At 44.4% G+C, this 12499-nt stretch overlaps 2 protein-coding genes across 2 annotated transcripts in view; one reads left to right on the top strand and one right to left on the bottom strand.

Moving 5' to 3' along the window:
* Window positions 1-12499, top strand: part of LOC308327279 (uncharacterized protein) — a 551554-nt gene that overhangs the window by 403537 nt on the left and 135518 nt on the right. The window lies entirely within an intron of this gene.
* The window catches only part of LOC308327501 (FRAS1-related extracellular matrix protein 2-like), a gene marked incomplete at its 3' end in the record, with an annotated part of 149269 nt that overhangs the window by 43768 nt on the left and 93002 nt on the right, over window positions 1-12499 (bottom strand). Inside the window, exons 9-11 of the mRNA XM_080781023.1 lie at window positions 6708-6857; window positions 5784-5993; window positions 3453-3650 (exon numbers count right to left, since the gene is read on the bottom strand). Of these exons, the coding sequence (XP_080637149.1) occupies window positions 3453-3650; window positions 5784-5993; window positions 6708-6857 (558 nt within the window). The remainder of the gene's footprint in view (window positions 1-3452; window positions 3651-5783; window positions 5994-6707; window positions 6858-12499) is intronic.

Here is a 12499-nt window from a genome sequence, read left to right as displayed (position 1 = left end):
GTTCTCTCCTCCGCGTCATCATCAGTGCCCATACCCGAGGCGGGGGTTGGCGAAAGGGCCTTTATTTGTGGAGTTTGCATGTTCTCCCCGTGTCCCCTAGGGTAGGTACCCTCACATGTTCTCCCCGTGTCCCTTAGGGTAGGTACCCTCACAAAAAACATGCAGTAATCCTGGTCTCTAAACTATCTCCCCCTGGCGCCTGATGGAGGGGAAAGGAACAGGTCGGAATAATCTGTTACTTCCACACGCTATGTCAGGTGAAAAGAAGCAGCTTGGACTCCTCATGCATATAGAAGGTCAGTCCGCAGACCAGTCCGCAGACCAAATGGACCCTGGCATATCATTTCAAAAGGGTTGCACAGGTCGATTAGTGTCAATTTGGGGGTCCTTGACATGACAAAGTTTGGGAACCACTGCCCTACAATATTATATTAATATTAATATTATAGTAATAACTATTACCTTGCGTTGTGCGAGTGGCCCAGAGGCAATCTAATGACTGCTAATTTCTCCGTATAATGGCACTAGTCCCAACCGTGCTCACCTTGCCCTGTAGCCTAGCAACGGCCTCACATTATCCTTCCTCACTTTCTTTCTATGGCCATACATTTTAATAATGAAACTGTGGTCTAATCATTATAATGTCCTGCACACGCCGTCCCGCGGCTTCAAGAAAACATCTCAAGTAATGAGGAAACGGAGTTTTGGAGGCCAACGGATTTAACCCGTTGGCATAGTGGGCTTTTCCACAGAAGGATCGACTCATTAGAGAAGCGGTACCAGATGAAGAATTCATCAGGTCAGACCTGACGAAGACCCTGCGGCCATGATACGAGTGTCCACCCTGAGATTGAGAGGTCCGGGGGGGAGGGGGGGGGGGGGGGGATCATACCAAAGACAAGGGACCCAATGCCTCGCTGCTTGGCACTCAGCATTGATCGAAGTATTTCGATTGATTGAAGTATGTATTAACAGTTTGCATCATCTTACTGTATATACATTTCAAGCACAACTCAATACAAAAACTGTTAACTGTGACGTGGACGACCCAAAGCATTACACTTTGTTTGTTTACAAGAACCTTGTTCAACTCATCAACAATGAAATCAAGGTTTGGATTGACATACGAGGATGCTCAAATGTTTTAAAAGCAGCCACTGCTCCTAATAGTTAGGGTACTTAAATGTATCAAAAGCAGCCACTGCTGCTAATAGTTAGGGTACTTAAATGTATCAAAAGCAGCCACTGCTCCTAATAGTTAGGGTACTTAAATGTATTAAAAGCAGCCACTGCTCCTAATAGTTAGGGTACTTAAATGTATTAAAAGCAGCCACTGCTCCTAATAGTTAGGGTACTTAATTGTATCAAAAGCAGCCACTGCTCCTAATAGTTAGGGTACTTAAATGTATTAAAAGCAGCCACTGCTCCTAATAGTTAGGGTACTTAAATGTATCAAAAGCAGCCACTGCTCCTAATAGTTAGGGTACTTAAATGTTTTAAAAGCAGCCACTGCTCCTAATAGTTAGGGTACTTAAATGTTTTAAAAGCAGCCACTGCTCCTAATAGTTAGGGTACTTAAATGTATCAAATGCAGCCACTGCTCCTAATAGTTAGGGTACTTAAATGTATTAAAAGCAGCCACTGCTCCTAATAGTTAGGGTACTTAAATGTAACCAAAAGCAGCCACTGCTCCTAATAGTTAGTGTACTTAAATGTATTAAAAGCAGCCACTGCTCCTAATAGTTAGGGTACTTAAATGTATTAAAAGCAGCCACTGCTCCTAATAGTTAGGGTACTTAAATGTATCAAAAGCAGCCACTGCTCCTAATAGTTAGGGTACTTAAATGTATTAAAAGCAGCCACTGCTCCTAATAGTTAGGGTACTTAAATGTAACGAAAAGCAGCCACTGCTCCTAATAGTTCGGATGGGTAAATGCAGAGAACAAATACGACGTATAAGCTAATCGTCTCTGTCGGGTGGAAACCTCGTATGTCTCAAACTGTTTATTATCCAGGATCCCCCACGAGGAAGTTGCCGATGTCGCTCGAGAAGAGAGGGAAGTCTGGAAATGTCAGGTGGAACTGTTACCCTGCGATCCGATTCCGGATAAGCGGATGAAGATGGATGGATTACTTTTCAGGCTCAAATCATGTCGCTTGCGGATCTGCTACTTTTGATGATTTTGGCACTGTAATATGATCGATTACGTGTTCATTTACGGGGGGGGGAAAACGCGAATAGTCAACCCATTATTTAGCTATTGAAAAATAGCCGATCTACAAGCTCATAGCGTGGCACTGAGTGCCACGCTACGAGTTTTTAACTCAGATAACGTTTTTAACTCAAATCTTTAAAATACTTAATTCATTCATTTATTTTCGACGTCAGGTCTAAATGGGTCAAGTGGTACAGGTTTCTTCCCAACAGCGACACATTGTGTAAATACCCCACAGCAACTGAAGGGGACTAAATTCACTATTATTATTATTATTACTGTTTGTTTGTTTTGTTTATCTAACTAAGACCACAGTACTCTAGTGGCACATATCTATTGCCATGAGCACAACCTCTTGTGAATTACTGCCTAAAAACAGAAGCGCTTTGCTGTGGTTGTTGTACTGACAAATTGCCTTATTCCATATTTAAATGGAGCTGTTGGTTTCGCTAGAACGACGTGTGATGACAAAATCCAATTCCCAGAAGAAAGAGTTTATTTAATTAAGTGTGTATAGAAACAGCCCCAAAACCATAAAAAGAAATAAAAGAAAAAATATTTTTTTTTTTTAAGAAAAAAGAAAACATCACCCTCAAGGCTTTTCTCAGGAGAGAAGCAGCGTTATCATCATAATTATTATCATTATTACGCCGCTTGCCTTTGATTGAGTTACTGTTCTTTTCCCTCTTTTCTTGTCTTTGTCTTCGGCACTGTAGTTAACCCGTATGTGTTATTTTTGTTTCATGCGTCGTAATGTCATTGTATAATTGCGTTTCCTTTGCTTGATATTCTGTGTAAAGAACATTGAATTACCTTGTTGAAATGAGCAGGGGTTCCCAGACTTTGCCTTGTGGTGCGCGAACGGAAATGGTGGTTTTATTTGGTTGGTTTTAACCCATTTTGGGGCGGGAACCCCTTTGGGTGTTTTAAAGCATTATGTTATGCTTTGGCTATTGGCTATACAAGCTCGTAGCGCGGCACCGAGTGCCGCGCTACGAGCTTGTATAGGTCTGCTATTTATTTTTTAATCGTAAAAATGTGCCTGAGATCTGTAGATCTGCTATTTTAAAAAAAATCAAAGAACAACTGACATTTTTAGAATCTGATCTCAGGTCAGAATGGGTTAATTAGACCAGTGTGTGTCCAGTGGAAACCTCGTATGAATCTGATCTCAGGTCAGAATTGGTTAAATGAAGTATAAAGCCCTCTCTCTCTCTCTCTGGCTGGTATACATACCTGGCAGGAAGGTGACGACGGAGGCGTCGGTGTTGGGCCGCTCGACGAAGTCCGTGGCCACCTGCGCCGAGCCCTGGCGGGTGTAGCAGCGCACCGTGGACCTGTGCCGGACGTCCCCGCTGCGGAACACCGTGGCCAGGATGGCGCCGGAGCCCTCCTCGCCGCTGTACGCCGCCTCGCGGAACTGCACCTTTGGCACTGCACAACGGGTCAACGAACGGATAGCAGGGAACAGTGTTAGTTGTCACGGTGTAGGTGAGGTATAAGGACCCAAACGCAGGACAGCCAGGCATGTATAGTGTTCAAAACCATGAATTGGTGATTTAATTCAGAGGACAGGTGAACGTGAACAACTTAAAACAGACAGGATACAGGTGACAGGATACAATGACTCAACAAGGACTGACCGGGGAACAAGACTGATATACACATGAGGGTTGATTACAAAATGAGACACAGCTGGAGCAAACAAACACAGAACCAAGAAAACTAGACCAGGGAACAAAACATAGAAATACAAGACCTAGACTGTACAATAAATGACAAAAGTCTGTGACTGTGACAGTTAGTGTGTAGTACAAACGCTGCTGTTTGTACATAGATGTTATGTACTGAGTTCAGCTGTAACTGAACTGCCCTTCCGGCGCCTCTGTTGCACAGACTGTTGCTGAAGCATTTTAAAAATGTGCGTGAGCCACCGTTGTGGTTTGGTTTGATAAGGCTAGTAGGTACTGGGGATATGAGCTAAGATGAGGTTTTGCACAGAATGTCTAATCTTCTAATAGTGTTGGACAGGTATTTTTCTGTTTTTGTATCCAACCTGTCCCTGCACTTTATATTATTCAGCTCATGCCAGTGTGCAAAAGAAATACTCTCACAGAGAAATGTAGTTGTGGAAAAAAAACTTTGCTTTAACTGGAAGCTCTGCCTAACAACTCAGAGGACTTCACGAGGGGGGGGGGCTGCATACGTGAGCCTTATAAGGGATGTGGTTCCATCCCTTATAAGGGTCTAGGACCCCGTGGTGGGTTTCCGCGGACCAGGTGTTGAGCAGCGCTGTGGGAGATCCAATAACAACATCTCAAAATGAGAGGAGCCACATTATTAAGTTTTCGTTTTTCTCTTTCGAGAGCTCTCCAGTGTGCAACCTCTTCACTCCCCTTAGAAAGATGGGAAACCACACAGATCAGACAGCCTGTGTGTGCGTCCGTCACATCTATATGGTCGGAGGAACATTCATCCATAGCACAATCAGAGCTATACCTAATGCAATTTACACTGAACGGCATTTTTTTTTTTAAAAGCAAACAAAAGCCCCGAGACTCAGTGAGGCAGAAATGACATAAAAGGAAACCGATTGCTTACAAAATTAAGTACAAAAAGAGGCTATTGCTTATACGACTCCCGTCTCTGAAATTGAATCAGACCATTCATTCATTCATTCTGCACTGCAGTCTGTACAGAAAGAGATCTCTACAATTTCTCCAACCGCCGACCCTACCCCACCTCCGCACATCATCGTTGCTGTTGGGAGGAAACCTTGTAACTCCATTTTTTTTTTAGGTTTTTGAAAAATGTATATTTTTCATTTCCTGAAAAATTAACGTTTTGGAGTTACGAGTTACGATGCGAGGTAAGCTATATTGACTATTTTCGGCTGTGGCTCAGGAAGTAGAGCAGGTCGGCGGTTCGAATCCCGGCTCCTCCTGTCCACATGTGGAAGTGTCCTTGGGCAATAAGACACTGAACCCTACATTGCCTCCAATGAGTCGGTCGGTGTGAGCTGGCGTCAACTGTCTGCCGCTTCACCTCCCAATGTATGAATGAATGAACCGTTTGTAAAGCGCTTTCAGCACTTGGAAAAGCGCCATAAAAATGCAATTAATTAACATTTTACAGTATATCAAACCCTTAACAGTCAATATATAATTTTAAAACATCCCCCACCACACTACATTTCATAGAACATTTTAAAACATTTTTCTTCCCGTGGACCAAAACTTGTGCTTTAGCCCAAACATGACGCTCAAAATGGACTGAAGCGAAAGACAAGGCCTGCAGGGTGAGACGTCAGCTCTTAACCCATTTTGGAGCGGGAACCCCTTTTGGCGTTAGCATCATGTCATGCTTTAGCTATTGAAAAAACAGCAGATCTACAAGCTCATAGCGCGCCACCGAGTGGCGCGCTACGAGCTTGTAGGTCTGCTATTTTTTGAAAAATCGAAGAGCGACTGACGTAGAAACATATAGCTTTTTCAGAAAACCGTCAGGATGTATGTAGAAGACATTTTTTTAGAATCTGATCTCAGGTCAGAACGGGTTAAGACTCACAGTCGGACACGGAGTCGTTGATGAGAACCGTGGCTTTGCCCGGCTCCCCCAGAATGCCGTTCACCGGCATGCGCAGCACCAGCTCGAAGGCCTCGGTGCCCTCCAGCTCGGGGCGGCCCAGGTCGTCCAGCACCGTCACCCTGAACGTCTGCATGCTGACCCCGGGGGCGAAGTCCAGGTTACTGCTGATGCCCACGTAGTCCACACCAGCTGTGTGTGTGTGTGTGTGTGGGGGGGGGGGGGGGAGAGAGAGAGAGAGAGAGAGAGAGAGAGAGAGAGAGAGAGAGAGAGAGAGACAGACAGACAGACAGATTTTTCATTATTCCCATTTAAATGTAAATACAGTACATAGGGCTTTTAGCAACTAGAGTCGACTAGTAAAACCACTCATCGACGTCGTTGGTACTAGTTGAATACTTGATGAAAAATAAAACATACGTTTTCTTTCTTTAGTTTAGTTTTTAAACCTTGAACGCCAGTTACCATATAGGGAGCATGGGCAGGTTGCCCCTGTCCAGAGCCCGGGCAGAGGCCTTTTGTGGCGGCTCTGGATAACCGTGCGTCCGACCGACTCGACAGCGGGCACTGCACTCCCTGTGGCCGTGTGGAACGCGCGTGTCGAATTTGAAGTCGGTGGGGTGAACGGTTCTCGAGTTACGTGCATTACAGCCGTACTCACGTACATACATACTGTACGCATACTGACAGACGTACAGAGACAGGGTGCATTTATCTAGATAGATAGTACTATTTCACTCCAAAAAGCTGGAGTGAGTTTCAGGGATAAAAGGAATAGTTTATATCTGGAAACAGAATGATCATTATATAATTGACCTTCATCCTAGAGTCCTCTAAATCTTTCTATGCCAAGTACGGGATTTCTCGTATTTTTCTCAGGAGATATCCCTGTAAGAAGCTTTTTACCCTCGGCGGAGACGGGCTCGGTCTTGCGGGAGCGCACGGTGACGGTGGCCGTCTTGGACAAGTCGGTTCCCGTTCGCCACACCTTCACCTCCACGTGTCCGTCGCTCTCGTCCACCCTGTACTCCACCTCGCCGAAGTAAAACACCGGAGCTGGAGGAAGGAGGAGATTAAAGAAGGAGTAAAACACCGGAGCTGGAGGAAGGAGATTAAAGATGGAGTGCCGTGATTTTTTTTTCCCACCCTAAAACATGATCATCAGGTCTTTCTATTGTTATATAAGGAGGTAAGTGTACTGTACAGTATTTGTTCAAATGTTGTTTTTATGTGGACACGCCCACCAGTTCATTAAGTATGCCTGGTGGGTGGTGATGGGTGGTGATCCACAGCTGTAGTTGTATGATAAAGGGGGACGGGTTAGGGGAGGGGCTGATAGTGTGATGTCACTATAATACTGTTTTTTTTTCATCGGCCCGTTTGACTCAAGGGGCCAGCTATGCACTCCAATGTTGAAGCGCTGGGCCCTAGTGGTAAGAGGAAGGACTGCAGGCGGACCCGTGGATTCTTGACAAGGAAACCCCGTGCAACCGAGCGCCCAATGTAAAGCCCAGGTGCACTCTGGGTGCACTTCCGCATTTGGACACCAAAATTTGGTGTCCAAATGCGGAAGTGAAATGCTGAATCAGCGAAATAGACGGTACTTCCGACAGCCTTCCGGGTGCTTCAAAACGCCAATGAGCAACTTCCACTGACATGAATAGCGGAGGGGGCGGAGCTTCGTGCTAGTTTAGTCTCTATCCTTTTAATACTCTATGGTTTGACTGTCAAGGGTTCAGCCTCCAGGATGAAACCCTAAATACAAAGTTAATACACCATTGCACATAAAAACGACTCCAGGGTGTTTAATGAAGTACTGTCACCTCATAGACTGGGGGGAAAAATAATTGTGGCACTTATGGGGTCATATTCATGCCAATATTATTTTTGTATTCGTAAAAAAGAAATGTGTGCGTAAAAAAGAAATGTGTGCGTAAAAAAGAAATGTGTGCACAACTTTTTTTTTGTTTGATATTACTGCAAAAAAACTTGTGACGGATCAGAGCCAATCACATGAGGCCTTTTCCACTACCCAAACAAAAAGCTCCATAAGTCTGCCTGGCAACTGAGGTTGACATGTTTGTCTGGGGTTATACCAGTCAATGGCAAATTGACTAATTCATTATTTTAGTATCCTATATTAAATACATAAGGTAATTAGTGTAATGGTGTTATAGTGTAATTAGGGTAATAGTGTAATTAGTGTAATAGTGTGATTAGTTAATTAGTGTAATAGTGAAATTTGTTTAATAGTGTAATTAGGTTAATAGTGTAGAATAGTGTAATTAGTGCAATAGTGTTATAGTGCAATAGTGTAATTTGGGTAATAGTGTAATTTGTGTAATAGTGTAATTATGGTAATAGTGCAATAGTGAAATTAGTGTAATCATGGTAACATTGTAATAGTGAAATTAGTGTAATAGTGTACTTAGTGCAATTAGGGTAATAGTGTACTTAGTGTATTAGTGTAATTAGGGTTATAGTGTAATAGTCTAATTATGGTAATACTATAATAGTGTACTTAATGCAATAGTGTAATCAGGGTAATAGGGTAATAGTGTACTTAGTGTAATAGTGTAATTATTGTAATAGTGTAATTAGTGTAATAATGTACTTAGTATAATACTGAAATAGTGTAATTAGTGTAATAGTGTAAATGTGTAATAAGTGCAATAGTGTTATAGTGTTATAGTGTAATAAGGGTCATAGTGTAATAAGGGTAATACTGTAATATGGGTAATTGCGACTGTAGGTCACAGATTAGTAGATTACTATGAAAACCTGCAAAACATGTCCGTCCGTCAGTCATGCCACCATATATGGCTGTCAGACCATTATGCCTCGTGACACGTCACACCAACATATATGGTTGATGCGCCATATATGGCCATCTCCATATATGAAGATCATGACACTGACATCATCAAACCCTGGATAGTCATACATGGAGAAGACAAGATCATCAGCTATCTGCATATATGGAGCCGATGAGCAAATCTACATCTGACCTCAAACCCTTCGATCTCCATATATGGAGCCTACTTGTTCTGACATTCAATATGTTGACCCTTCCCCACCCGTCCTTCCTCTTTGATGTCTCCCTTTTGACTGATACCTGTCCATTCAACAGGCCTGGAAATTAAGGCCCGGCCCTAATGGGCCCTCATCAAACCCTGTACACTCAAGACACTGCCACCGCCTGCCACCCTTAGATCTCCATATATGGAGTTGACCTGTTCTGATATTATATATTTTAGCGGAAAGAATGACTCGTCTCTCCGAATCCAGTGCGCTCTCCGTGGTTTTGAACGGATTGATATACTGGCGCTTCATTTCTGCTCCTCATCCGTCTCTACCGCAAAATATGAACGCTTTTTGGATCATATATCGTATAAATTAAAACAATCGCAATGTAAGCTAGCAATGTAAAGTAATCTTTTGTAGTCACTATTCGTTGATTCACTGGCATACCTTTGAAAAAAAGAAATCTCACTGTTATAATGAATATTGAAACACGTAGATGGACAGAACTGCATCCTGGGCATGTAGTTCTTAGGTCACACTTCCGGATATTATGATTCCGTCCACAACGAAAGCACCGGTTTCCATCCACAATCCAATCACGCTTTAGGGCAGCAGGCAGTCGCTTAAAAGTTATCACAGCGGGTAAGAGTGTGACGGTCGTTGTCGCAATGCGGACAGTAGAATCCCTTGTTTTCTGGTAGATTCTGAAGACGAGTCTGAGATTGGTTGACAGATCCAAGTGACACGGCTGCAGGTCTCTGATATGACTGCTCTGCCCTGCGTGGGCGACCCCGTGTTGGGCTACTTCTTTGCTCCCTGCGGCCTATCTTCAGCCTGCACCTTGGCCTCGTATTCTAACCATTCGGCTAGGTTCAGGAGAGTTGCTACGCCGATTCCTTTAGGATATATACATTTCCTGAAAGCAGTTCCCAGTTCGGGGGTCAATCTTCTCAGGACTTGTGTGACGTGAGATCCACAATGCAATTCTGCCTCTCCTTCTCTCCCCATCTGCTCTAGATAACCCACCAAGGCCCGTATTCTTAGAGCAAAGGTCCGAAATGCATTGCGTTCTCCACTCCTGATGCTGGGTCCATGCGTCAACTCATCAGTTCGCTGAAGAACCACCTTATTCCGAAGATGAGTCTGAGATTGGTTGACAGCTCCAAGTGATACGGCTGCAGGTCTCTGATATGACTGCTCTGCCCTGCGTGGGTGTCCCAGTGATGGGCTACTTTTTTGCTCCCTTTGTGTACCAAATTGCGGCCTATCTTCAGCCTGCACCTTGACCTCGTATTCTAACCATTCGGCTAGGTTCAGGAGAGTTGCTACGCCGATTCCTTTAGGATATATAAATTTCCCGAAAGCAGTTCCCAGTTCGGGGGTCAATCTTCTCAGGACTTGTGTGACGTGAGATCCACAATGCAATTCTGCCTCTCCTTCTCTCCCCATCTGCTCTAGATGACTCACCAAGGCCCGTATTCTTAGAGCAAAGGTCCGAAATGCATTGCGTTCTCCACTCCTGATGCTGGGTCCATGCGTCAACTCATCAGTTCGCTGAAGAACCACCTTGTGAGACTGTCCGAAACGCTCATCCAGGGCTTTCATGGTAGCCGTGAATGGGTGAGGTGAATTGGCATATGCTTCAGCCAACAGACAGGCTTCTTCCAACTGAAGATGGTCTGACAATATCCGAAATTTAAATAGTTCAGTGACATTACGAGGGAGCGTATCTTCCAATGCCCTTTTCAGCTCGGAGAATTCCCTGGGTTCTGCAGACGCGAGAATGGGAATGACGGGTACCGGCCCCCGAAAGATCTGCTCCTGACCGCCGAATATGACAGAGGATCGATGCAGACGTTGGTTCCGGTTATCTCTGGTGACTTCAGTTTGTCCTCGTCTAGAATGGGGGTACACCGGTGAGTGAGATCTGCGCCTGGAGTATCGATGACCATGTGACGGGGAGTGAACACTTCTTCCGTAATGTAATCGTCTCCCGGAGTGCTCAAGTTGGCGCTCCGGGGAGGCGTGAACCGAGCAATGGGATCGACGTCTAAGAGAGGAGGGGTGGCGATGCTGCTGTCCAGGCGTATCGTGTGATCCTCTATTGGGACGGTCACGGTGTTGTCTAGAATAGCGATTACCTGCATGTCGGATTTGTCCTCGTGAACGGCTCCGCATTCTAGTAGAAGGTTCGAGTGACTCTGCACCAGAGCGTCTCAGTGGAGGCTGGACATCACCAGGGCCGTCCTGCCGTGGTGAAATGGAGGGTTCAAGTAATTCTGAACCAGAACGTCCCGAGGGACGCTGAGCTGTTGGTTTGCTGACCCTCTTCTTCTGGACTGTTGCACTCCGCCCCTTCCGTAACACGTTAAACATCCTGCTACTGTGGTAAACCCTATAGATCCGGCTTTTCGAAGGACCGTGTTAAATAGGATCGATAAGGGCTGTTATTCAAAGGTTAGATTTAGGGTCTCCTCAGTGGTGTCCGATTAGAACTTAAACTTCTAAGTCTTCAGTCTTCTGTCAGACTGAACCACCAGACAGTGGCCTTGTGGTTACAGTGTCCGCCCTGAAACTGGGAGGTCGGGGGTTCGATCCCCGGCCCGGGTCATACCAAAGACTGTAAAAATGGGACCCAATGCCTCCCTGCTTGGCACTCAGCATCAAAGGGTTGGATTGGGGGGGTCAAATCTACTAATCAAATGATTCCAGAGCGCGGCACGGCTGCAGCTCACCGCTCCTTGGCTGCGGCTCACCGCTCCAAGAGATGGGTCAAATGCGGTGAACAAATTTCACTGCGGTAACGTGTGTGACAAATCGTATGACTTTGACTTCTTGCGATCTATGTTCTGTATCTTGATACTTGAGTCTTCAATCTTCAGTCTTCGATCTTCAGCCCTATGTTCTGTATCTTGTGTCTTGCTTGGGTCCTGTACACTGGATATTCGAGACCATTGGAGATACCGTGAGCGTTGTTTGGTATCTGAGGTTCGAAAAAAAAGCAGTTTCATGATGTGCAAGTCTAGTGTCACGATGACGTCACCACTGTGTATATCCATCCTTTCTACATTAATATGATGTCAGCGCTGGATATCGCCGTTGTCTCCATATATGGGACTATAGGTTATCCCCATATATGGAGCTTTAAGTGAAAGCCTTCGTAACACCACTAATTACACCAATTACACTATTACCCTAATTACACTATAACACTATTACCTTATGTATTTCTCTTTTATTTGATATAGGATACTAAAATAACGAATTAGTCAATTCGCCATTGACTGGTATAACTTATAAAGCACAGCCCCAGACAAACATGCATGGCAACTTAAGGCAGACTTATGGAGCATTTCGATTGGGTAGTGGAAAAGGCCACTGGGGAACAAAGATAAACATCTGTGCAATGTCAAAACATTATTTTCTGTTTCAAAATGTGTGTTTTTTTACACACACATTTGTTTTACGGACACATTTGTTTTTACGGACACATTTCTTTTTTGCGCTTTTTTTTTTAAACGCACACATTTGGTGGGCGCAAGCTGCATTCAATAACCAATTACTGACAAACTGTAGATGGGATCAATGTGTACTGTTTTCCTCATAAAAGTACACATTCAGGGCTTTCATTCGGTGTATAGGATGTATAGCATATTCTTTGTGTTCATTTTTAT

The sequence above is a fragment of the Protomyctophum bolini genome, assembly GCF_963924005.1.
Source record: "Protomyctophum bolini genome assembly, chromosome: 13".
NCBI classification, from domain to species: Eukaryota; Metazoa; Chordata; class Actinopteri; order Myctophiformes; family Myctophidae; genus Protomyctophum; species Protomyctophum bolini.
This window is presented reverse-complemented; position numbering and strand designations above follow the sequence as displayed.